The 26,464-nt window shown below is 46.8% G+C and overlaps 1 protein-coding gene across 3 annotated transcripts in view; it reads right to left on the bottom strand.

The window, feature by feature from the left end:
* Positions 1 to 3,815: 3,815 nt before the first annotated feature.
* UBXN7 (UBX domain protein 7) overlaps positions 3,816 to 26,464 on the bottom strand; it is a 28,741-nt gene continuing 6,092 nt past the window's right edge. For 2 of the 3 annotated variants that reach the window (XM_075937195.1, XM_075937198.1), the window contains exons 4-11: positions 25,745 to 25,810; positions 23,392 to 23,504; positions 18,276 to 18,422; positions 17,833 to 17,923; positions 15,393 to 15,520; positions 13,655 to 14,048; positions 12,786 to 12,865; positions 3,816 to 11,179 (exon numbers count right to left, since the gene is read on the bottom strand). In XM_075937195.1, coding sequence (XP_075793310.1) covers positions 11,018 to 11,179; positions 12,786 to 12,865; positions 13,655 to 14,048; positions 15,393 to 15,520; positions 17,833 to 17,923; positions 18,276 to 18,422; positions 23,392 to 23,504; positions 25,745 to 25,810 — 1,181 coding nt within the window. In that variant the 3' untranslated portion in view covers positions 3,816 to 11,017. The remainder of the gene's footprint in view (positions 11,180 to 12,785; positions 12,866 to 13,654; positions 14,049 to 15,392; positions 15,521 to 17,832; positions 17,924 to 18,275; positions 18,423 to 23,391; positions 23,505 to 25,744; positions 25,811 to 26,464) is intronic. The other variant, XM_075937197.1, reaches the window with a different exon arrangement.

Here is a 26,464-nt window from a genome sequence, read left to right on the forward strand (position 1 = left end):
TTTGTGACTAGGAGGTGACACCTTCCACGCCAATTCCCGTTAGGAAAGCACCAGGGCCATCCCGTGGCATAGGCAGCTCTGTAGCATTTGCAGCACCAGTGGTGCCCTATTTTCCATGAGCCTGGGGCCACCACTGGCCACAGGCAGCACCAGCCTCATCCGCCCCAATCCCCTGCTCCACCTCCCAGCCCCATTGGAGCCAATCTCTTGTCACCTGCCCCGCCTCCTGGCCCCAGGTCCCCCACCCCCTGGTCTTCCTGCCCCCTGCTCCACCTCCCAGCCCCGTTCACTCCAGTCCCCCTGCTCCACCTCTCATCCCAGCCCCTGGTCTCCCTGCCCCAAAACTCCACCCCTTCGCCCCCGCTTTTCCTGCATCACTGTGTGCCTCCTCCCCCTCCTCCCGCCCCCACAGCCCCACCCCATGGAGCGTGGCCCTCCCTGCAGGGCACCAGAAATCCTAAGGAGGAACTGGAGCAGCCATGTAATCAGGGCTGGTCTCCAGCTCCCTGCCCGTCACTGGGGGCGAGGCCCGGCCCTGCACCAATGACTCACATCTGACAAGATGTTTCCATTCATTTTTGCCCCTCGCTGTGACCACAGCTTGAGTGCTGCGCAACAGCTGGCAGTCACGTGACCTAGGAAGCGGGACGCTTTGTGACACGGTGCACCACACCAGCACGCTGACGGAGGCCACGCACCATGGCCCCCTTTGGTATCAAGACACCTCCATGTCGCTGTCACAGCCCAGCCTCAAGGCCTTGCGCCCCCAAACCGAACTGACTGACAGCTAGCCCGGGAACTAAGTCAATAGACAGAGGCGCAAGAGAAAGCCAAAGAAAGTCTCACTCCTCTGCTTGGTGGGGAAGTAGTAACGCCACGTAATGCCACGGAGGCTGCAACCGTGACGGGTTCATTTGCTTCCGTGTGCACAGAAGAGCTGGGGGCCAGGTCCGAACACAAGCGAGAAGGAACAAGCCAAGGTAGGGACTGAACAGGTTAAAGAATAAGGAGATGGACTCAAGTTGCTGTGGCCTGATGGATTTGCCCCAGGATACTCCAGGAACAAGCTGAAGCAATCTTGGAAGCATTAGCAATAGGTAGGGGAGGGAGTCCGGGAGGAGCGGGTAAGGGCAAACAGAACCTGCCTTTCCAAAGGGGGACAGGAGACAGGAGAGAGCCTGGAATAAATTCTCCATTGCAATCACTTCGGATATGTCCACACATCAAAGTGAATTCGAAATAACTGCGGGGCGCTACTTTCGAATTTGGCAAACCTCATTCCACGAGGAATAACGCCAAATTCAAAATAGCTAATTGGAAAGAAGCGCTGTGTAGATGCTTATTTCGAAATAGGGGGCCTCCAGCCCTTCCCAGGGTGCCCTGGTGGTCACTCTGGGCCAAACCGGGAAAACTCCTCTCCTCTCCCCAGCCCCGGAGCCCTTAAAGGGGTAGACTCTGGCCACACTGCATGTGCCAGCACCAGGCCTACCAGCAGTCGCTGCCCCAACCCAGTGGTCCAGCAATGAGCCAGGCAGCCAGTGCCAGCCAGCTGTCCACCGCCCAGTCCCCCAGCTCCCAGGAGCCAGCCAGGGGCTGGAGAAAGCAGGTGCCTTCCTGGACCTCACTGAGGTTTGGGGGTAGGCCTCCAACATCCATGATCTCCGCGCTAGACAGAGGAACGCTGCCATCTACGGCCGGATAGCTGCCAGCATGGCCACAAAGGCCACATGCACACCCAGGAGCAGGTACATATGAAAATAAAAGCACTAAGACAGGCGTGCGCCAGGGCCACACAGGGCAGATCCCCAACAGGGGAAGACACCTGCCCTTATTTTGATGCCCTGGACCACATCCTGGGAGGGCGGGATGGTCCGTGCCACCCCAGGGGGCAGCAAGCCAGGAGCAGAGGGCCCTGCCCAAGGCATGGAGGAGGACCACCAGGAGCCGAGATGGAGCATGCCACGCCGCCAGGACCCCCGAGCCATCCAAGCAGCCAAGTCACTAGGGTCATCCGGGGAGGCAACGTGTGAATGCCACCACTGTCCCCTTACTACGGGGGGAGGGGAGATCAGGGACTGCACACATGGGCCTTGCTTACACATGGGCTCCAGCTGGCTGCCACACAGGGGCATTGGCCTGTTCTTTTCACACGTGTGGCTACATGACATGCTTGGGGTGGACACAGCAGGACGCCCTTCCTCCACAAGGCCATTCTACACAGAGGCAGGGGACATCTCCCCCCCACCTCAGCCGCACTCCCGCACCACAGGGCGCCACAGGACCACCCAGACAGTACAGTGGTGCCCACAGCAGCATCTGGGGGCACGGCGAGCCCTGCACCGCACCCTCCAGAACTGGGTGCAAGAAGATTTGGAGATCCGGCAGGTGCAGCTTGCCCAGGGCTCTGCCATGCTATTTGACAACACCTGCAGACCCTGGTGCAGAGCATGCTGCCTCCTGCCGCTCCAGGGCCTGCTGCCTTCCCAGCTACTGCTCCTCCCGCCACACCCTCCTCAACCTCCACACCCTCCGGAGATGCCAAGGCCCCTGCATCTGCTGTGTGGGGAGACGGTTGGCCCAGCAAGACACCCCCCCTCCCCCATTTAGCTTCCACTCCCCTCTTCTTCCCCCTTCCAGCTCCCAGGTTTCCCCTCCCCTCTCCCACCTCCTTTCCCTCGTCTCCCCAGTTTCACCCCCCGTTTTGTTAAAGAGTTTATATTTATGAAAAACGTGTTTAATTTTACATTAGGAAGGGGGACTGGGGGGAGGGGTAAGTGGAAGGATGTGAGGGAGGAATGAGGCACAAGCCCCCAGTGAGGCAGGCCAAGGTGGTTCTTAGTGCTCCTCAGGGTGGAAGCTCTCCCACAGGGCTCCTAGATACTGACAGCCCCCCGATGGACCTCCCGGATGGCAGCCTGCAGAAAGTACAACCAGGATCGTAGCAACGCATCCAAGAGAAGCACCAGAGTGCCCAGGGGCAGCTCTAGCTCCATGGTGCAGAGTGCTGTGGTGTCCTGAGTGAGGGCAACCAGAGCATGCAGACCAAATGCTTTGCTATCCCTCAGTGAGCTAGACAGGGAAACCTGAGAAGCCGGTGTGTGTGTGCGCACATGTACCCCTTTAAGCACAAGCCTCAGACAGCAGCCACACAAAGACACTCCTGACCTGATGCCCTGCCTGAGCTGGTTCCAGCCAGACACTGAAATGCATTTCAGTGTCCACTCAGTGTGGACGCGCTATTTCAAAATGCATTGTGTGGAGATGCGTTATTTCGAAATAGCTTATTTCAAACTAACTTTCGAAATAACGCTGTAGTGTAGGCATATCCTTAGAGGGGAAAGGTTACAAGGAATAGTCAACATGGATGTGGCCAGAACAAATCATGTCCAGCCACTGGATTTCCCTCTGACAGTTACTACCATAGGGGAGAGGTGGAATCCATACACATGGTCAATTGAGATTGTCAGGGCTCGCCAAGCAGCGGTGAGCCCTGCTCGCCAGCCGCGTGGTTCAGCGTGTGTGCATGCGCTTACCGTGCTGCGCAGCTGTGCCGGCTTGTAATCGACTCGCCATGAGTCAGTAGGTTACACTAAGTGTCGAGCTCTGGTGATTGTAATAAGGTTTGACAGTACTACATGACACGAGGAAAACGTGGTCTAGACGGCCTACGTCACTTGACCCAAGCTCCAAGATGTGATGCTTTTATTGCTGGGCACGTGTATTCAATGACAAAATACTGTCAACTGATGAAAACACAGGAGCACCAGATATGGCTTCGGGTCATGCCAGTTCCCACAGAATACAAAACCAAAAGGTGAAGTTATTGAAAACAGTTTGTTTTATTTCCAGGGTCAAATATTACAATAGGACATTTACACATATTTATAAAAATGCAGCAGTTGTTTGTATAGATCAGAGAGGTTTCCTTGAGTTTGGTCCCTCCAAGCACAGTGAGCTGAAATCTTTCAAAGACTTCTCCTCCTACACTTAGTTGCATCATAATTAACGAAAAGGACTGCTGTACCAAATGACAGGCAGAAAGCCACAATCTTGCAGTTAAACTATGTTTATCAACTGAAGAGCCAATCCCGTATTGTAGTGGCGTGCACAGTATGCCTTAAGACCCCACACTCCCAGACTTTGCTGAGTTTGACTCAGATTGTCAATTAAAGCTGTTCTATAAAACAGTGCCTCACCCCCACTCCATCTACATGTATGCTGTATCCTCTTAGGACTTGAAAAGTTCCTGCCCCTTTATATAAATAAGATCGAGAATTCCCCTCCTCCATCCTGAACGTGTACTGATGGAAAGGATAACTGACATGACCAAGTCCAGAATTTCTGTAATTACTAGTAATGTATTTTTCCAGAATGGTAGGTGGCAAACTGAAGCAATTTAAGGCATACGACAGTGACACTAAGTGCTGCATTCTCCAATACAAAGCCAGTATGGCCATTTCTGTTAGGAGTGGATGGACACTGTAGAGTTTTCACAGCTAATTAAGAGATCTGAATAAAACTACCCTTTTATGACACAAAGCTGCACCCATTAACCTCACAGGTTCAAGAAGCAAACAGCTCATAACTGACCTGCAATAAAACCGCACACTTTCCTGGCATACAAGGGAAAATCTTTGTAAGGTCATGACTGTAGCAGTAATGTATCCAGATTTCAACCGCCAGTTGTTGAAATTTGTTCAAATTAATTTGAAGAGAAACTAGTTAAAATCTGGAGATTAACGAGAACACCATCTTGGAAAGGTGTCTGGCACATTTATACAGGTCAATGTTACACAATTTTGAGTTATTTAATTAAATAGATGATCCTAGCCTTTACAGAAAAACAGTGGAAGATGATGCTATTTTTTTTTAAAGCGATCAGAAATGTTCACACAGCATGACAAAAGCATGGGGCTGGACGCTGTTAGACTTTATACTTAATATAGTCAAAGCACGGCCACACATCTCCATGCCTGGACCCCAACTACTAGCTTGGTAAAAGAAAGGATGTAAAAAAACCTAAGAAATGCCTGCAAACCGATTCAGCCAAACTGCTGAGTTCAGCAAGAAGAGTGGGGGAAACCCAGCTAGTCTCTTGCCCACAAAACCACTAAAGATAATTGCCAAAATGGACAATGCCTCTAAGACACATCCCGTTTCACCCAGAAACATCTAGCCAATCCCCAGCTAACCTCGATGCATGAACTGCATTAATCACGTGGCCATTCGTATTCATTCGCACACTTTTGGGCACTTGAGAACTCTGGTCTGCATATTCCACATGGCGCCTCATTACGAAGGGACCTGTAGCTCAAATTGTTATGGTCCGGCAGTGCTGGTGGACCCAGCATTCTGCTTGTCAAGAGCCAATGTAACAAACGGACAAACAGACTTTCTATTCCAAAGGTTACAGTCTAATCATCACTGTCAATCAGTCGTGACGGAGGTACTGCACCAAGTGATGCTCAGACACCCCTGGGCTGTACCACATTGCTACAGACACAGTCCTGTTTGAGGCTACAGATTGCCCAGAGCAGAAACGGGGATAGGCAATTACAGTTAGCAATACTGGACTAGCACCCTTTCTCGGCATATTTAATCGGTTTGGTTTGATAAAAATGAATTCTGCATTGAGACGTGAGAGGCCAATAGGTCTACTGAAGGGCAAACTGGATTGCTTTTTATTGCTAGGATTCCAGGTAGTTTGTCAATTATATTCTTAAAGCAAAACTGTACGCTGAGCAGACAGAGTCCTGCATGCTGTCAGTTGTGTAGCTCATTCAAACTTGTGGCTAATGTTACTCCCCACACAGCATTTCTACAAAGAGAATAAGGAACGCTGAGATGGGCTATTTACATCTATAAATCCCATTTTAACTGCAGTCTGCACAACGGTGGATAAAAGTACTGAAAAAAGACAGCAAGGGTTTTGTGACACCTGCTAGCTTTTAAACGTGGGCAGGGCTGAATTTCATTAAAGGTTTCTAGCAATCGCATACACCATGAGAGCAGAAGTAGAGGTGTATGTGCATTGTGTCAGATGACAAATGCAGAACTGTATGCAACAGAGTATTTACAGCACCAATACATCACAGGGACCTACATTTCTACACAACTATCTACACTGGTTAGCAATGGATTGCATCCCCACCCCGAGTTTTTCCACTTGCCTGTACTAATGGACTAGTAGATTTGGTTCTTTGAAAAGCTGTGATGTAGCACAGCTAAGGAAAGTCTGTGTAAATAGCTCCTGATCAGTCTGACACCCCGTGTCACTGATTTACCAACATTCTAAAAACAAGACTTTAAAAGCCTCTAATTACAAGGCTGTTCCACGTAACTGGAGAGACCAGCCCGTCTGGTTGTTTTCCAGGCAGCGCAATGCGCTTCCAAGAGCAAACCTTCAGCTGTGAGCGGACAAGGCAAATCCCAATTCAAAGCTCCCTGAAAGTCGTGCAGTGGCTTTTGCAAGGCCCTCACCGCCTTTGCTGGCCACCAGAGGAGTTGCAAGGTTGAAGCTTTTGGCCAGCTTCCTTCACTGTGTGGAAATCTAGCACCATGACCTCCAGCTTTACAGGAGAGGGGAGGAGACTACTGTAAGGTGGCCAGGACTCCCAGTATCTTGGGAGTTGCACATCTCAAATTCCTCCTCAGTAGGGACGGCCCAACATCTCCCTCCTTCAACCTCATGGGCTCTCGACGTTTATGAAGCTCCCGAAGGTCAACTCCTAATCAGGAGTAGCTGCAATGCGTGTGGCTAATTCGGAAGGAATTAACGTCAGAAAGCAAAACAAGACCAATGGAACATGCGAGTCAGACTGCTCCTTCAAGGAGCCACAGCTCAAAGCGCCAGAGTCTGAAATGCGAGTCACTGGAAAGGATGGAGGTGGAGATGGCTACTCCCTCCCTTACCTGCCATGGATATCCACTCCCATCAGGCTCTTAATACATTTAAAAGGCTGAAGTGCGGGAGGGTGGGGGGGGAGACCAAGCGCAAGCCAGGACAGCGGATTCCCAGTTTGCCCCAGGTTCCCCCCCTTCCTCCCCCCCCCCCCCAAGCTTCTGCTTTTTAAATGTATGGCGGCTCTTAATGCATTTAAAAAGCAGAGGCATGGCGTCTGGGACTGGGCACAAGCTGGGAATCAGCTGATTCCTGGCTCACGCCTGATCCCCCACAACACCTCTTCCTGCCCTGCCTCCCACAGAGATGAGTGGGGGGGGGGGGAAGGAGACTGGCTTAAGCCTCAATCAGAGGCAGCAAAGGCGGGGGGAAGTGACGGGTTGGGTCACTACTCGACTACCCGCTAAGCATCAGCTTATTGGCTAGTCGACTAGCCGCTTCCATCCCTAGGCCCCACTAGAATGTTTAGCCGTGCCACGTAGCTGATGGCTGCAGTGTGGGGCTTACAAGGACAGGATAAAGGACCCAACTAGAAGAGGCACTAACTGCTTCTTGGGAAGAGATGCTAGCAGGCCTGGCCCAAAGATCAGGGATTATTCCGTGACCACTCGACCATTCAGCCCCCAACTGGCAGCACCTAATCATCCTGTAAACGCAACAGCCAGCATGCAGGAGAGCGTTTCACACCTTTGAACAGGTGGCTAGCTCACTTTCATAAGAGGAAGCATTCAGAGTGGGTGTGCGCTGGCACAAGTGACCACCGCAGCTACTCCCACTCACAGTGCCATGGGTCCTTCATTTTAAGAGTCCTCAAAAAAGCACCAACCAAACCCCATTAGAAGCCAGTTTCATTGGGCAGTGGCGTATAAACCATCAAATGCTTGGCTACTATTGTTCCCAGCAGCAGAGAGTAGCATGCCAGGCATGTATTTACACTTCTACTTCTTCCTTTCAGGTTCCCTGGAGCTCTGAGATCTGGCAGTCTCAGATCCCCAGCCCAGGAAGTTCAGCTGCCTTCACCACCAAAGGCTACTTTCAACTTGCTTAAATCATTAAATACATTTGGGAGCGCAAGTGGCAGTTGAGCGATCCCCGAGGGAACAGGAATGTCGATACACTTCCATCACGCCCTGGTTAAAGTACCCTTGGGCAAAGGGATGGTGTAGAAGTGCAGTTGACAGACGAAATCCCCCCCTCCTCCCTTCCCCGCCAAACTGGGCTTGTTTAAAAATGGTCGATTGCTTAAAAACGCGTGAACTGGGAGCTAGCTGCAGGCTCCCAGAGCACATCACGTTACGGTAACTCGAGTGCGGAGCGCCACGGCCAGACCGGGTAAGAGGCAGATCTCCTCTTTATACCTCGCCCACTGCAAAGCACGCGGGGCTTCTCTTCAAAGCACAACTGTGACTTCTCTGCCAGCCCAGGCTGCTTGAAAGGTGGGCGGGCAGTTTTTAACAACTGAAGGCTGAATTAGAAGATGGCTCAGGACTCAAATTCAGCTTGTTAATGCAGACAGCCTGTGTAAAAGTCCTGCTCCTTGAAACTGAGCAGGGAGAAGAGATAAGGCTTCTGACTGCCTTGCAGCTCGAGTCAAAGTGTAATGAAGACTGGGGCTTGGGAAGAGACAACAGAACTGTTTAGGGAGATTACAGCTGTGCACCAGAGCATGTGATGTCAAAAAGGGCCAGAGAGCCAGTCTGAATATTGCTCTGAACGATCACAGCCCCCAACCAGCAATTTAACACAGGCACTAGTGGAACTGCCAACGCCCCACTTCCCTGTGCCTCAGGGCTCATCAGGGAGAGCCATGGAAACCTGGAGCCTTGATCAATGTAGTGAACAAGGAAGAGCCCAGGCATATGGGCTACACAGTAAGTCTTGGGGCTCTGAAAAAGCATCTAGAAGTGCATGACCCTGGTCACCACCGCGCCTCTGCCGAGCAGCCACGTCAGGAGTGTGTAGTTTGTGGTTCCAGGTAGCCTCCATTCCAGAGTCACCATTTCCCCTTCTCCCACAGCCACCCATGCACTCCCCCCTCTGGACTGTTGCAGCTCTTCTCTGGCCAATTCTGTTGGTAGAGTCCCCTCTGAGAACAACACAGACAACAATTGGTCATCTTGGAATCCCAAGATCACCTCCGGTGTGACTCGGCTATTGGACAGCGACAAGAGATCAGAGCAGGCTTTTGTATTCTGGAGTAGAACCCAAAGTGGCCTTGACGTGAATGCGTTTAGTCAAATTATCGTTCAGAAAGCCTTATATAAATATGCTTATAAATATGTATACAATTATAGAATTACACATAAGAACTCACAGCCTTACGGACAAGAGGACGGTTAGCTTGCAAAGACCCACAAGGACTAGAGCGGGCAGTCACTGATTTCCCAGGTAACATCCTTTAACATAGGAATGCAACCTGGAGGGAAATTAAAGGCAAAGTATCTGGGAAAGTTTATCCCCCATTCTATTCCTAGCCATCCACGGGGAGAGTTTTTTTTGGCTTGGGAAGCGTTATTGCCAGCATTCATTCTTTTCTTTGACACTGATGCCAGGAGACACAATTTTCTGACAAACACAATGGAGTCCACTGGTGGGAGGGGGAGGTGTTAATCTTTCACTCTATAAAAACGGTTTTGTCTGATTCGCAGGTGCACCTACCTGTATTTTATGTCCCTTGTGAAGAAGCTTGTTTTCCGCCACCACTGCAGAATGTGCTAGCACAAACGATCAGTTACAAAAGAACAGCCTGCATCAGTACTAGTGTCTGCAAAAGGACGAGTTAGCCATGAAATGGACTGGCGCACTGCAGGCTACTGACTGTCGAGCGGCTCAGACTTACGTGGACAGAAAGAATACATAGGGCAGAAAGTACCGGGGCCGTCCTGTTCTACATGCTGCGTTCTACGCTTGGTTAACAGATACCTTACCCATAGTGTGTGTGTGGCTTGCGCTTTGGGAGATAGAAAACCCGGATCACACAACTCTTACAACTTGTCACTGACACAAATCCCTCTACTTCATTTTCATTCCAACTGGGCAGTGGGACAGCAGGCTCAAATTGCCAGGAGAGTTGAAGTCCCTCAGACCATGTGACCCAGTAAACGTGACCTTTCTTTTACAGTTTATAATAAAGGAAACCCTGGCACTAGAACCTACTGTTCTTATAACCTGCCTGCTTTGTGAATGTCCTATTGCCCTCGGAAAGGGAATTGCCTAGGAAACAGAGAATCAAATTAGTTTTTAAATTGTACAATGGCAAAAGCTTTAAAGCAAATGAGAGATTCTTCCAGTCTCTCACCACCAGTAAAGTCCTGACCACGTTCTGGAGTAAGAATAGCTTCTGGGGAGTGAGTTCTAATGGCAAGAACAGGAGGTTTTAGCTCCAGGCCAAGCATCCAATTCCCACGTGGGGCATGCTAGATATCTGCCAAATTCACTGGCAGGTCAACCCGCACTTAACACAAGAGGTCACCTCATCAGCAGGAAAAAAGGGGAAACATGCAAATGTCACCTGCCAAGCTGCCCCCGCCTGAACTGCGACACACATGCCACACCTCTCAGCCACTCAGCATTCTGCCGAGGACATGACAAGGACCCTCACAAGGTTAATGGAGACCTTGTGTGTAGAAAACCAAAAAGAGAAAACAACACTGCAAATTACAACTTCTCTCTGCGGGGAAACGACTCAGTGCCTAGCCACTTGGTATTTCTCAAAAATAAAATATATTAACAAAATAGATTTTTGGGGGGTAGCAGTGAAACGTGCGTGTGTGTGTGTGTGTGCGCGCGCGCGCACGCGCGAGTTAGTTATGGCCACCCATAACCCCAGCATGTTGTATGCAGACTCCCCTTTTGTTCCAAGAAAGGGATGTGCAGTTGCGAGAGGGCATGTTCCTCTCCAGTTAGAGCATGATTTTCCCAAGGCCAAAGCTGGGAAAGCTCACCTCTCAGAATTTTCATTTGGTCACAAGACAAGGAGGAAGAGGGAGGAGGGGCAAATGTCTGTCTGCCCGATATCAGCTCAGCAATCCCATGAGACCAGCTACATACTTCAGGAGTTGGAGTCACAGGCAAAGAGGAGGTGGGAAGGAGGCTTGGAGAGCTCAGGCCATGGTGCTAATTCCTTTCCTGCACAAAGACGGTCTCTTGCGGACACAAGCCAGCCTCTTGCAATGTGATGTCATAGTCCAGATGAGAAAGCTTCCTTCGAGGGAAGTTGGTGAGAAGTTCAAAACGTTCATTAGGGTAGCCTTTAGACTGGACGTGCTTCACGAGAGCCTACGGGAAAAGGTAAGAAAGGGCTGATTCACATCAGAATCAAGTACAGAGACAACTTTCCCTTTGAAATATTAAAATTTGCCATGGTGGACAAAAGAAATGGAGTGAGAAGTTCGGTAATAAAGGAGTTAGTTGTATTATTGTCTCACCGACACACTTCTATAGCTCCCAGGACTGAAGTGCTGGGCGCCACTAAACTAAGGGGTCCCTAACTAATGAAAACTTTAACCAGAAGAGAAATGGATCTCAGCAAATTAATACAAGCATGGTGGATTTGGGACTACACATTAAGACAGTAAAATGGCACCTGCAAGGAAGTCCTAAAATATTCAAACAACTCCTTAGTTGTTTATTGGCAGTCACCACTAGAAATAGAGTTAAGTGATTCTCTTTGAAAGACGTGACTTTGCTAGGTTACTTGAACAGGATCATATTGAGTTCATCATATTTTTAAACCTACAATTTAATCTTCTGCTTATTCTCAAAACAAATATTTGTCAGCTGCTCTTCTGAGCTCCTTCACGCCTCTCGCTAGAATGTCAACATTGTGGGGGCTTTGGAGGAGGGGGAGGGAAAAGGAAAAACATTTGTAAGGAAGCCCAAACAGCAGTGGCTGTGTCGGGATGGGTGCCTGCCTGTGTCAGGAGAGGAGGGGAAGGGAACACCACGCGCAGAGCCAAGGAAAAGGAGACTGGAGAGAAAGGAATACAGGAGGTAGTTAAAAGGGGTGCAAGAAGAAAGCAACAACACGGCAAACCAATAGGGCAGGGGAAAGGATAGTAGGAAAACAAAGGTCACTTTTCAACAGGAGAGAAAGAGGGGGCCCGAGCCGGCTCCTTCTGTGGGCACTGCTAAGAGAAGTCTTCTGGCCAGTCGTGCGCGGGGAGCACTCCCACCTGTGTTGAATGGACATAGGCAAGCTCCATGCCTTGCTCCTCTATGAAAAGCATACAGTGCATCAGTGAGGAGATGCCTGGTAACAGCAACCCTCCTCCACCCCTCCCTAGCGCTGAGCAAACTCCACCTGCAGTTGTGTATTGTAGAAAAGGACATGGGAGAATTCCAGAAAGGGCTCTTCTGTCTCCTGAGTTGGCACGCTAACTGCCGGTGATGCCCACTTCATGAGCAAGTCTGGCTGGTAGAAGTACAATGGCTTCGCACAGTCAGCCTTCCTCTGGGATGTTACGTTGCTGGCAGAGGACTGCCTCCCTACAGGCAGTTCTGAGGAACGGCTCAGACACGCACCAGGAACACGGAAAACACTGAAGTGCGATGGGACGTAATGCTTGCCAAGTGCTTTGAGTTGCTCAGAGGGAAGGGACTGCATTGGAAAGGGTCCTTAAGTGAAAGCAGCCAACAGCATTCAGAGCAGGGAAGGCGCTGGGGAGCTTGGGTAGGGAATGGAAAAGGCAGAGGGAAGGAAGAACTAGCAGTGTTCACATGTGGGAAGATAGTTCTATAGCAGGGAAGCAACCACCCAGCTGGTAGCACAAGCCCCTTCACATGCATATCAATCACTTACATATTTGGCCACATTTAATTTTGTCGTTTTATACAAAGAAGTATTCACAAATTTCAGCTGTTCCACTCAATTGGCTTAACTTACCAGAAGTTTAGCTTGTTCAGGTAATGAAATTTGTTCCCTCTTTCCATCTGGATACCTTAGCATCAGCTGTGCTTTTGGTCCTAGTGTAAAACAAGTTGCTACAGGTTAACAGCAGGGCATTGCATGGAGGTCTTGTGCAGATTTAGAGGGTGTACTTCACTATATGGGAAAAGAGGATTGTGAGAGGAAATTAACATAAGCAGTCTTAAAGGGGCGTTGCGAAGCCTGACCCATGAAGAGGACCTTCTGGTAACGTATTTTTAAAAAGGTCATGAAGACAGGAACTTTGATTCAGTTAAAGCCAGTGACTCTTACCCGGCCCTATCTCCAGAGGGAAACCCCAGCCAAGCAACTGAAGATGCAGCCCCCCTGCTGACACCATAGTTATCTGCACGTCAGACTGGGGTGAGTACCATTCCCCTCTCTACTTGCGCGGAAGCCTGCTGTGCCACTGCCCAGAGCACAGAAAGCCTGGGAAGGAAGGAAACACCTTTTCAGGTCTGTCTACACTAAGAAAACCTGCATCAGTGCAACTACTCCAGTGCAGAGATGCTGCATCAGTGCATGGTGCAGCATGCCTCACTAGTGCGAGCCTCACCGATCACATTTCCCTACCAGAAAGGCCGCAGAGGAGCAGAAACATGGATCACAGTTCAAACGATGACCAGGGTCTGGGATCTGAGATGCCATTTCACAGAAAAAGCTGCTGACAGCAGAGGGACGCATCCAAATGGCATAGTTTAAGGAAGGATTAAGACAGGTGTTCTTTCAATTAGGACTTAACATACTCGTTAGGAAAACAAAAAGCTTTGCCTTTTCCTATTAACTGCACGTTACCACGGGGGGGGGGGGGGGGGGGGGGAGCTCACCGTTCATATCCAATCCCTCCCCTGCACTGCCAGGCTTGGCAGCCGATTCCTCCACTAGCTCAGCTTCGACGCAGGATACCACGCGATGGTTTGATGTTGTTCCAGGCTCAGTCCTCGCGGGGGGCTCAGGCAGAGGCCTCCGGCTCTCCTCTTTCCTGTACCCCACGTCTTTGTGCGGAGACTTCCTAGACTTGGCAGGGTTCTCCGACTCCTCTTCCTCATCAGAGCCACAAACAGAAATAAATTCCTCACTTCCAGAAAAAAGCTCCGATTCAGACTCCTCATCTGATCGGCTGTCCTGTTTGACCTGGGAGGAATCAAAATGTGTCTCCTGCAGGGAGGCCCTGATGGCAGCTTCCATCTGGCTATCCTCACTAGCATCAATGAGGCTCTCCTGTTTGGTGCGACCGTATCAGAGGTGAAAGAAAAACATGTAAGTAAGCCAAGTATTCGAAGAGTGCATATCCAGGGATTACGGGGCTGTAACCAAGGGGTCTCTGGTGGGATAGGGTAGGTGTGTAATGATTAAATGGCACAGCAGCCAACTGTTGGACAATTTTAAAGTCCTTCAGTATTTCTCCTTTGAGAAATACATAAACCCGCCACAACTGACATTTTGCCCTTCCCCCCACACCACTGTATTCTCCAAAGCAGTGCTGACTACTAATTCCCAAACCTCTATGATTTGGTGGATCACCTGCTCTCTTCCAACTGGACAGACTTGATTCCCATGTGGCAGCTACAGTATTTGCCTGCATGGAAAAATACTCAGATCTATAATAAAGAGGCAAGTTCTAATAAGCACCCACATTTTCCACGTCACGTCCACCTTACCCTGCTGCCTTCCATCGCCCAGAAGCCTGAGTCAGGAGCTAAGGTGAGTGTTCCCGGGAGCGGGAGCAGACAGGGTAAGGGGGCAGAGGCTGGAGCTGCAGCCAGTAGCTGATCACCCAGGGGGAGAAGGCCTAGCTGGGTCCCACCGTACCCCCCAATGTTCCTCTCCACCCCACTAAGGGACTGTCCACACAGTTTGGGGACCACTCTTTTAATGTGACCTGTGCAGCAGCTGGATTAATCTCTGCCTCTCCCAGGGTACAAGAGTTGACATTTCAAGTCCCAAATATTCTTTAGCTGCCGACCCAGTCCTTCCAGGTCACTCAGTAATTTGGGTCTGTTCTCTGCTCGCAGCTCCTTAAATTTGTTTGTAGCAAATTTGATCCCACATTATCTTATACTGAAGAATCACTGAAAAGACACATAGAAAGCTGTGCACAAGGTACAGCCAGGGGGTTGGGTTTTAGGGTAGCTGCTCACAAAAAGCTCTGGAAACTCTAAGCATCCAGGTCTGGGGTACAATTAGTAGGAAAACGATTGCTTAAAGAGTGACAGAAGCATCATCATCTTGACAGGGGCGATGTTCTATTGAGGATTATAGTGCACCTGTTCTAATCTTTGCACCTCATAATTCACATCCAACAAACCTCTCACTTTTACCCAGCCATTCATACAGACAGCTCACATTACTATGGTGTGACAACACACACTACAGATTATACAGCAAAGCAAACGACAGATTAAAAGGAGAGAAAAGTATTTCTCTGCAATTTACTCACTCGCTAGTTCACACAAGTCTATTTATATTTCCCATGCAGTGGGGTAAGAGGTTCTACTGGACCAGACACAAGTGTGCTGAGTTTTCCCTCTTTCCCTCCTGATACCTACAAGGCCTTATACTTACAGAGCGGGAACATTTTTGGGGAGGGCTGGTAGAATGTCCATCCAGTTGCCCATGCTCACCCAGGAAACCAGTCACTTGGTCCAAGAAAGAAGTTACATCCAGTTGGTGCCACTCGACTAATTTCTGGCCTATGGAACGGATAGGAACACGTGACCCTGTTTCACTGAGGGAGACCCTCAAGAGATTTTTGCTAAGCCACTAGGAGCGTAAAACAAATGTAGCTTAAACCACGTAACACCTAGTTTGTAAAAGGCCAGGTCTGGCTCTGCACAACTGATGAGGTGTTGAGGAGGTAAATACAGATTTATGGAGGACCTTATTTTAGAGTGCATCTGTCTGTCTGACTACGGCAAGAGCTAGGCCCACCAAATTTGCCAGGCAGCTTCCTCTTCTTACTGGAAGCAAGGTCAGGGGTTGGTTGTGCCAGGACAGCCGGAAGTCCTGGGAAAGGGACGGTTTTCCATAACATGCACAGGCAGGGGCTGCTGTCTGGAGGGACGTGATAGAGCAGTGGCCACTGGGAGCAACGAGCCTGTTGGGGAGAGCTATTCTGCAGAATTGTCACTGGGGGCAGGGAAACCGTACCACCAAGGGGGCTTCATCCATCTTGCCTGCCAGCACACTGGGGACGGGGGAAGAAAAAAAGGCCTCTGATGGACTGGGGGGTGGGGACAGAAGAGGGGACCCTGGGGAGAGAATACACTCCTGGTGGATTAAACCCTGCACCCCCCCCCCCTTCCCCTGCACAGGCCCCCACATCCCCAAGGCTCTGCCCTGAGTCCAGCATGCCCCACAAAGCCGAGCCCCCTGTCCTGACGCACCTAGGTAATGCCGAGTAAGTTTGCTAGTTTTTTGTATGCTAAAGATAAGCTGTTTCCTTATTGCCAAAGTCTTCACATCTAGAGAGCTACCTTCAAGGCCCTACCAAGCTACAGATATAAGCCTGTCTCCAGTGAAAGCGCCTTCTCTCCTGTATGCAAGGCTGTGTGCAGGCTACACACAGTGACTGGAATAGCAAAATTCAAGTTGAGAAAACACAGTCCTAGCTACCATTTCTTCAGGCTGCATAATTCAGTCTGCTGCCTGGATGGATCGCTCAACCCCACCAGTTAAGTTTATGGAAATAAGTCTCACACACTACAATGCACGTTTGTTTTATACCTAAAAATAATAAATAAAAAAGGAATAAGAGGGAAGACTACAAAGTGGGAGAAGCAGAAGTAACTAAGGCTTCACTTCATACAACAGCAGGTTAAATGGAACAAGCCTACTATAACTGCAAGGTCTTTCTTAAGCTTGCAATAAAAAGCCCAGCAAAGGAAAGGAAGTAGATTTCAGAACCTGATTTTACTACAGCCACGTACTAAGTGACTGGTACTATACAGAACAGCGAGGTCTGAATTCTCAATGGGCTTAGAGCAAAGACTCTGAAGTGAGTTGCAATTCAATTCTATTGCTTCTTCCAAAAGGGAGAAGATATTGTTGTAACTTAGAAGTAGAAGTCGGAAGGATTACCCCAGCATGAGTGCCAGTAATGCAGACATTCTTAAGAAACCTCAAGCCAGCACTCATTTCCAAAACCAACAATTCAATATGAGGAAGCTGAAGATCAATAATGGTTTTGAGGTAGTGAAGAGAAACAGAAGATTATTTGGAGACCTTGCAAAAACCCAAAACAGTAAGTTTTGTCCAGCATTCCAGAAAAGGTCAAAGCCAGGATCAGTCAATTATACAAAAGCCTGCAGTGATATTTGAAGATTAAGTTGTGACTAACATGCTACTATGACAAACTTTTGATTTTCAGGACTTTAGGCATGTTGGTCTCAGGATGAGACACACACAAGGGGCATAAGAGTATTTTTTAATTGGACCAAATTCTGTTGGTGACATTTGCAAGCTTTTAAGCGACACAGAGTTAATCTGCAAACTGACCTGAAGAAGAAGACACTAAAGCAAAAAACTGACTTTAGATTTGCATTGTTCAAGCAGAGAAATGAAAATAATAGACAAAAAGCACCACTAGGGAGTGAACAAAGACTTATAATTATTTCATCATTAATGGTTTACGGTGTTTTTAATAGTTCAAGTAAAACGTTTTATATCAGTTTCAAATGGCCCTTAAAGGGTACCTCAAAGCCAATTCATGATTTGGCCACAACATGCTATCAATTTTATTTTTCAAATTCACAGAAATTCAGCAAGCTAAACTGAAATCAAGTGTTATTACACAAAATTTGTGCACAACTTGGATTTGTATTCATTTAGTTCTTTTGATCGATTTTTAGGTCATAATCTTGAACAACTTTGGTGATTCTCAGAAAATGCTGCTGTGTGTACACAGACACTTGGAACGTTACAAGGAATTTACATATTTCAACCTATAGGATTGTAGTCTGGAATGTTTAGTTAACGAGTCTGTATGTATTGTCCTTTAGCTTACCTGTTCTTGGGTCCAGAATGGAAACATAAGGAAAATCTGCCAGTTTGTAAAATTGTATGTATCTTTGTCCTTCCTCACTGTCATGGTATACCTACAGAAGATCACATTAGAAAAAAATTGATGCTTCAAACTGAACAAAATGTGGCTTTATTTTACCATATATGCTACACTCTGTATATATAGAGTTCCCATTAATTCTCCAAACATTAGTACATGGAGTTTGTTAGCACAGAAAGGTCATGGATTTAAAAAAAGACTAGCTTTGAACTTAACACGTGGCTTTTTAAATGATATTTTTAATATACACATTTCAGTAATCCAAGGTAAAATCAGCAGTTCAATCTCTCTTGGCATTTCTTGGAAGCACTGAGTTTTGTTTATAAACTACAAAAGGTTTGTTTTGCTTTCCCTGTAATAGCAGCTTACCTCTATTATCCACTCACCTGCCAAAAAATGAAATGCTCACGGATAATGTTCTTCACAGCCTCATTGCTCCAGACATCACGGTTGAGACACTGACATGCGAAGTCCTGCACATTCTGGATGTTAATCATGAGCCATTTATTCTGCATCTGACCACACTCTTTGGCCTGGAAGCAGAAGGGAAAAATATACATTACGTAAACAATAAAAGACGAGACAGAAACAATGCCAGCAATGATAGGTTCTATTGGTACACCAGGCTTCACCAAAACCTCTTCACTGTAGAAAGGAGGAGTAGGACTAGCACTAGGACTCAACTTTAACACCTGACAGACAGAGGGCAGGGCTAAAAGACCTGCTTTAACTGCAATTCAAGTTGGCTAATTTTTTAAATTACATTTGATTAACTGAGTTCAACAAGGCAAGCCCAAAAGGGCAGGGGACTAGAAGCAATTTGAGAGGCAAAAGACTGAAAGTAGAAAAATTCTGAAGTATTTGTGCAGAGAAAACAAGAGTGCAGTGAGTCGCATTTGATAAGGACCTGGTTACTCAAAGGAAAATTTGTGAACCCTATTTTCTGTATCAACAAGGCTCAAGCTACTGACTAGGGACTTAAATTTATACCACAGTCCCCTTTTTCACTGTTCCTTTTTTAGATTTTGTATTAAACTTAATTGTGGTCTGATGGACAAATCCTTTTCTGATGCTCATTCAGACTGCAAGTGTTGGGGAGGGGCCGCTCGGAGGGTTTGAAGTCACAGGAAGAGATCTTACTGGTTTGAGTCACAAAGCTGGCATTGTCTGATTGGCTGTTGCAAGTTAATGGTAGGAGTTTGATCAAGAATGTAATTCTGATCGCTGAATTGTCATACCTGTTGAAAAAAAGAGGGCTTTATCAAAAGTAGGAATGCTCATATCTCCAGGATAAGTTGGAAAGAGGGATGAACTTTCCTCAAAAGGAGATTTACTCACATGAGTTTGCACTAATTGCATTACTCACAAGGAGGGGAAAAAATGATAAATTCAAGGGTTTAGGGTATTTCACCAGATTTTACTGGTTTTGTCAGAACCTAAACTTTAACTTTTAGAATGAAGTTTCCTGTACTCGACCGACTCAGTCCATGAATTTTACATGTAAAGCCTTAGCATTACCATTCCAATGATACTACTCCACATTTAATTGATAATTCAGTTAGGCCCTGTATGTGTTAAAGAAAGCTGGTTCAACTTTACTTACTGTACACAGGACCTCAGATTAAATATCTAGATAATCAGATTTCTGTATGGCCAGGTGACATCAACTGTGGCCTAATTTCCATTCACTTAAAAGGACAGTAGTCAGGAATTAGGTGCCATTAGCATATGCCAGTACTTTTGCATAATCACATAATAAGCACTTCCGCCATTTTAAAAAAAGCTTCTTATTCATTAGTTAATCCTCACAACATTCCTCGGGCAGTTATTTAAACAGAAAGGGAATCTAAGTAAGTGGCTGGATTTTTCAATATGGTCACCAGCTCCGAAAGAGACAAGCTTTTTATTTAAGAACTTAAATAGAGATTTGGATGCCTAATTTTTGGAACAAAGACTTGCCTACTGTGTGGGGGAAATCCATCCTTGAATATATATATATATATATTGAGACTCAAGAGCTCCAGTTCCTGTCGTGCACTCTGACCCCAACTGTCCTAGGTTCCAAGGACACCAACTAAGTCCATCCTGTCTGTTTCCCTATTTTTCTTGTCACAACGTCTAAATTATTGTAAAAAATTCAGAATGGGAGAGTCATTTTTCTACTTTTATGTGCACGGGGCAATATTTTGTGTAGTCAGTTTCACTCCCCTCCACTCAAATACAGTCACTTTCCCCTTTAAAGTTTGTGAATAAAAAAGCAACCATGCAGCATGTGACAGGGTGCAGTCACAGAAGACACCTTTGGATTGTTCCCCGCTGTGCTGATCATGCTACTGACACCCACCTTCTTGCTCCCTGGGGCACCACGCAACCTTGACCTGCTGGGCCAGATCCTCTGGACTCCCCCAGACCAGGCACAGAGTTGGGATTACCACCCCCCTGAGGAGCAACGCAAACACTGAACTCCCTCAGCTCAGTCCTAGGGCATAGCAGCCAGGAAACCAACCCCCCAAAGGGGTCAAAACCCCAAACAAATCCATCACACTGTGTAACATCTTACATTGGGAAAGCTCATGAGGATGGTCGCCCTTGAAAGAGAGAGCAGCATGCAGATCATTCCCCACAAGTAACAATTATTTACAGTGGGCCTGATAGATTAGACCTAACTCTGCATTTTCGTTTTAATTTAGCAACTTACTTTGAGCTGTCTGTTTTCACTTGCAGCCACTTAAATCCTGCTGTTTGCACTTGATAAAAAAATGTTTTTATTAAGCCCGCAGCACTGCTCCTGAGTAAGAGTTAACCAATACCCGGTGAGTACCAGTTTACCTATTCCCATCCCTAATTACTAGCTATGCCAGCTTCACATGTGTCCTGAGCAGATACTGCTAATTATGCCTACAATGCTTTGGGGGGTGGTGAAGAGGACAAGCCTAGGACACATAAAAGTGTTTTTGGAAATAGGATAAAACCAAGTGTTTATGAATAATCTTCTCAAGAGCTATCCAGCAAAACTCTATGCTCCTTTAAAGCATGGCTAACCCCATAACCTCTCAATTCTCATCTTCACACTCTCTTCATGCATATTTCCCTCACCCTCAAGTACTCTCCAGCAGGGGTTTTCAAAGCTGGATTGTGAGCTGCTGGCGGGCTGTGAAGCGCTTAGATAAACAAAGCGTCAATAGGCACGGAGCCTCACCACTCCCGTTGGCTGAAGTACTGTACTGAGGAGCCCTTCTCCAGAAACACAAGAAGCTGCAGGGAGCCCTTTTCTGCAAACCTTTGGGTGTTTGTGTACAGGAGCTCCCACTACAGCAGTGGTTCTCAGCCTTTCCAGACAACTGTACCCCTTTCAGGAGACTGTACCTTTTTCAGGTCTTGCATGCTCCCAAGTTACTTGATGGTGATCTAAACGATGCTTGGTCCTGCCGTGAGGGCAGGGGACTGGACTCTATGACCTCTTGCGATCCCTTCCAGTTCTAGCATTCTATGATTTTAAGTTAGACCTCACTTAACTACTTGCTTACAAAGCTCAGACAAAAATACAAACATGTCACAGCACACTAATCCTGAAACACTGCTTACCTTCTCGTTTTAACCATATCATTATAAAATAAATCAAATGGAATACAAGTATTGTACTTACATTTCAGTGCATAGTATACACAGCCGTAAAAAACAACTTATGTTTGAAATGTTAGATTGCACTGACTTCGCTAATGCTCTTATGTAGGTTGTTACAAAAATCAAGATGAGTTCATGTGCTTCCTGGAAGACCTCTGCATATCCCCAGAAGGATATAAAACCTTGGATGAGAACAACTGGTCTATGGGACTAAATTGGGGTTCTTCTGGAATCCTCACCTCAACCTACATACCCAAGTTAGCCACGTGCAGTTAGCAACAAACCCTATGTGAAGTGTACTGATCAAAGAGCAGGTCACCACTTGATCAAACATGTCAATGCTCGCTGAAGGCCTTTTCCCCCCATCTCCTCAACAAAAGCTACTTCCTATAGAAAATTTTTTCTAAACTCTTTAGACCAGGGTGGGGGAATGGCTGGTGCAAAAAGTTGAGATTTAATTGTATTTATTTTTTAACAGCTGAAAAAAAATCCCCCCTCTCTCGCTGCGTATTTAAAAATGACTAGTTGTGACAAAAAAACCTCAAAAAAAAAAAGCAGTGAGTTAATTTAAGTTTCAGATGAAAACTAGAAAATTTCAGCCCAAAGAGATGAGCTACAAAAACCTGAAGCATTGAAAACATGAGACTGAATATGACCAGAAAGGCACATGCAACCTTATCTGGAGCAGACACTGTCACTTCTGCTATCATCTGTGTAAAATTCACAGAACTTCTCTATAAAACTAGTTATGGCTTCTCCCATGAAGAATTTAGAAACTAATACAGGACCAAATGATCTAAATATATATTTAAAGAAGAAAATACCAAGATCCAAAGGCACAAGCAGTCAAACATTTGTTCTCAGATACTTCTGGAGGCAAAAACTTTAGCTTATGACCATTATAATAGCCACATTAGCTTTACTAGATTCCATAACTGTATTATCCAGTAAGGCGCATGGAGGGGGTAAGCTAGGTGTGTCTGAGTTGCAGATAACTAGAAGTGACTTTTGAGGAGGGACTGGAAGCTGTGTGGTCACTAGGTACACAAAAGGGTAGAGGCTGTTCCAGGCTGGGAGTGGCATCAAAGAGAGAAGAGGTCAAAGAACATGGAAGCAAAGACAGTGGTTAGCAGATGGACAGGAGAACGTTGGGGAGGGGGAAAGTTGGGTTCCTCTAGGACCCCGGCTATGGATCAGGACTCCCCAGGCTGTGCAAACAGAACAGAAGAGATGGTCCCTGCCCCACTAAGCTTCCCATCTCATCTTTGCCACATTACACGAGAGCTGTTGGGACACCAGGGTGAGATGCCAGATGCAGTCACATTTGTAAAAATGAACAAAGAGGTAGGGGTCATGAGTCAAGGCGCAGACTTAGAAGCAGTTAGAGACCTGTTTTGTGCTACCTCATCCACTCTCAAGGGTTCAGTGCACCGAGGGAGAAGAGCAGAGCGCTGACGACGAAAGTGAGAGGCAGGAGCACCAGCAATTTGAGTGCTCAAGAGGAGGGTGGATATTAATGAAGATGATACTTGACCTCAGCTTCACACTTCCACGCAGAAATCCTCTACCCAGCGTGGCTGTACATAAAGCCTTTAGCCACAGCTAAATTTAAGGGACTAGGATATTTCCAGCCTAATCATTTCACTCGTGCACTGAAATCTTTCACCAGCTGCATCTGCTCAACTTCACATTTAAAATGTAACAAGGAAAAGCAAGCAGGCCTGGGAAAAGAACGGCGGAGAACACACCCACCCTTTTTAGAAACTCAGTCTCTAGTTGCTAAGGAGATCAGTCCCGTACAACTCATTCAATCACCAACATGCAAGGTGCTAGCTGCCAATACTTAGACTATTTGTTTTCTTGTAACTTGGAACTTACCGTTTCAAAGCTGCCTTTGTGCATTAGATCGATGGGAGGCCTGAAGAGGTCTGCGAGAGTAGTGAGTTTCTTATCGATTGCACCTCCATTCCGCAATTCCTGTTCCTGTCGAACTACACAGCCCAGAGAGGAACAGGCATTGAATTAGACAAAACACTCACAATGGTGCATTCCATCACATCCCCATTCCCTACATACAAATTCACCTGGCTGGCCTCATTTTACAAGGTTATAAAGGCCACAGGCTAAGGTGGGGTGTGTGTTTTTTTTTTTTTTTTTTTTTAAAAACACACAGGACCCTAAGGACAAGGTCTTAAATCCATGACATGGCAACTAAGTGCTCAATACTCCACTCTCATTGATTTAAACGTATCTTGGCAGTAAAACGCACATGAGTGCGGTGTGCTATACACTCCGTGCTTCCGGAAAAAAAAAAAAAAAAAAATCAGGCCACTTATTCTGGTGCCCAGATATGGATTCAGTTGTCTAACTTTAGGCTCCTATTTCTCAAATACTGATCTATATCCAAAAATATTTCTAGTCTGACTTGTTCCCTCAGTTTGACCTTCATAAACAAAGGACCCTTTGGACAGTCAGATATTTCTTCATAGAAACAGAAGTTTCTCTGAAACTCACATTTAATGCTAAATCCTGTCACTGATTAACTTAATTATTGAAACCTCTTATATGTCAGAGGGTCTCAGACTCTGCCTGTGGCACACATCACACTCTGAGTGTGTCTCGTGTAGGGATGTAAAGGACTAGTCGACTATCCAATAAGCAAACGCTTATCTGATAGTCGACTAGTTGCTCCCCCCACCTTGCTGCCTATCAGAGGCAGCAAGGGGAATGGAAAAGAGAGAGGTACTTAAAAGTGGCAGCACTGCACAGAGCCTGGGGTCAGCTGCTCCGTGCGGTGCTGATGCTTGGAATGCCGCGGGGAGCCTGGCATCAGGCTGCATGTGGCATTTCAAAGCAGCAGCACCGCTTGGAGCCCAGGATCAGCTGGAGCGGACCTCGGGCTACATGCGGCTCACCAGCTTTGAAATGTACAAGAGTCCCCAGCAGGGGGCTCTCATACATTTCAAAGAGGAAGTGAGGCATGAAGCCCAAGGCCCACAAGGTACTCTGAGACCCCCACTGACCCCAGGCTCCATCTCCTGTTGGGGCTCTTGTGCATTTCAAAGTGGAAGCACACACATGGAGCCCAGAATCAGTGGGACTTCCCGCTGGCCCTGGGCTCCACGCAGTGTTCCAACTTTGAAATACACAAGAGTCCCCGCCGAGGCTCTTGTACATTTCAAAGGTGGAATGCGGAAGTGCCTATCAACTAGTCGATGGAAATTCCATCGACTACTCAACTAGCAAATTAATCGCTACTTAACGTCCCCCATCTTGTGGATACCACCTCTCCCATTCATGACCATGGAGACCACCTTCTGTGCCCATACGTGATAATATGAAATCTGGGGGGTGGGGAGAAATTACAGCAATTGCTTACCTAAAAAAGCAAATGCACAGAGTATTTTATGCAAATTAGCAGCTGGAAGCAGGGAGCTAATACCATGTGGTCAGCCAACTCTCCACTGGACACAAGCAAGTGTGCAGAGGCCCAAAGTATATGAGGTTCCTGTAAATATCAGTATTTTGCAGCCCCTGGAAACATGTCTGCAAATATTTAAGGCCAGATTAGTGTCAATCTTTAACTATTACGTTGCCAGCTTTCACTTAGGTGAAAAAGCTTTTGGAGTATTCACGTATCTATTGAATTTTATGATGTTAGATGAAAGAGGAATGTGTAACTGAATCACATATCCTTGTTCAAGAGCTACTATTGACAGGGTGAAATTTGTCCAGATTCTCAGGCATTTAGTCGAATGCCAGGAAAGAGTAAACACTTCCTGCAATATTAATCACTTTTAGTAACCCACTCCACAGTAACAGAGAAAAGGTCATTTGTTCCTCCTATTTCAGCCATGTTGGTGACCATGGAGCCATAGAGTCCACTTTTTATGCACCAACATGAGCCATTGTTCATGTGACCAACAAACATTTTAGAACATCTTCCTTTGGAGAAACAGAACAATGGAATACTAAATGCTATCGTATTTAGTTTAGTCCATCATTTCCCAGCACGTTACTAAATTTCAACACAGATGCCGCAATTTGTATATCTTTTGTCAGAGACTTCAAAGCACACTGAGACCAAGCAAAGTCAAAACATGCGGCTGTACAACAGAGTACTGGTTATTTAAAAGTAGTGTCATTGTGAATAGGATATTACTGAAGTCTGACTGGGACCCTTTGAGTGATGCCAGAAGAAATCCTACCATAAAGGACCACAGATACTTACTGGTTTCTGTTTGAAAATCTCGAAAACCATCGAATATTGACCGAGCAGGTCTGCGTCGTTTAGGAACTGTAAAAAAAGATAGATATTACAGATGTAATTTCAAAGCTAAATTGCCACAGAATTACTCTTGAATGAGGGCATACCACAAGTTTATGATGCAAAAGACTGAAGACCCAAACCATACGTATGCGAAGGAATAACAGATCAAGTACCGCCACATTTTACTTTAGGATATCCCCCAAAGAGCAAGTCTTTCCTCAAAGGAATTCCAGGTTGTTGCTGAAAGCAGGTAAAATGCTAGGCTTGCCACTGCAATAGCTGCACATACGCATGCTGACTGGGCTGCAGGGCAGAAATGCAGTATAGTATTTAATGAAATAATTTTTATCATACTGAACCCAAATATAAAATAGGGACCCACTCTGGAAAAAAAAAAAACTCTCTCAGAGGTAAGAATGGAAAAACTCCTTGGAAGGTAGCTCTTCTCAGAGTTCTCCAATTCAAGTCTGTCAGGCCCCTCCCTCATTGTCCTCCTGGCTGTTGGTGGAGTTGGGCACTGCCTGGATTCAAAATGAGGAATCTTGCAATTAAGTAAGCGCCATGCTGTAGCCTACAGGCACAAAAGGAGGGGCAAAGATACTGCTCTAATTCTGTCTGGGCACTTAACTCACACAGACCTCGAATACCAGGATAAACAGCTAGACTGAAGTCACCTGGCAT

Source organism: Pelodiscus sinensis, chromosome 10 (genome assembly GCF_049634645.1).
Source record: "Pelodiscus sinensis isolate JC-2024 chromosome 10, ASM4963464v1, whole genome shotgun sequence".
NCBI lineage: Eukaryota > Metazoa > Chordata > Testudines > Trionychidae > Pelodiscus > Pelodiscus sinensis.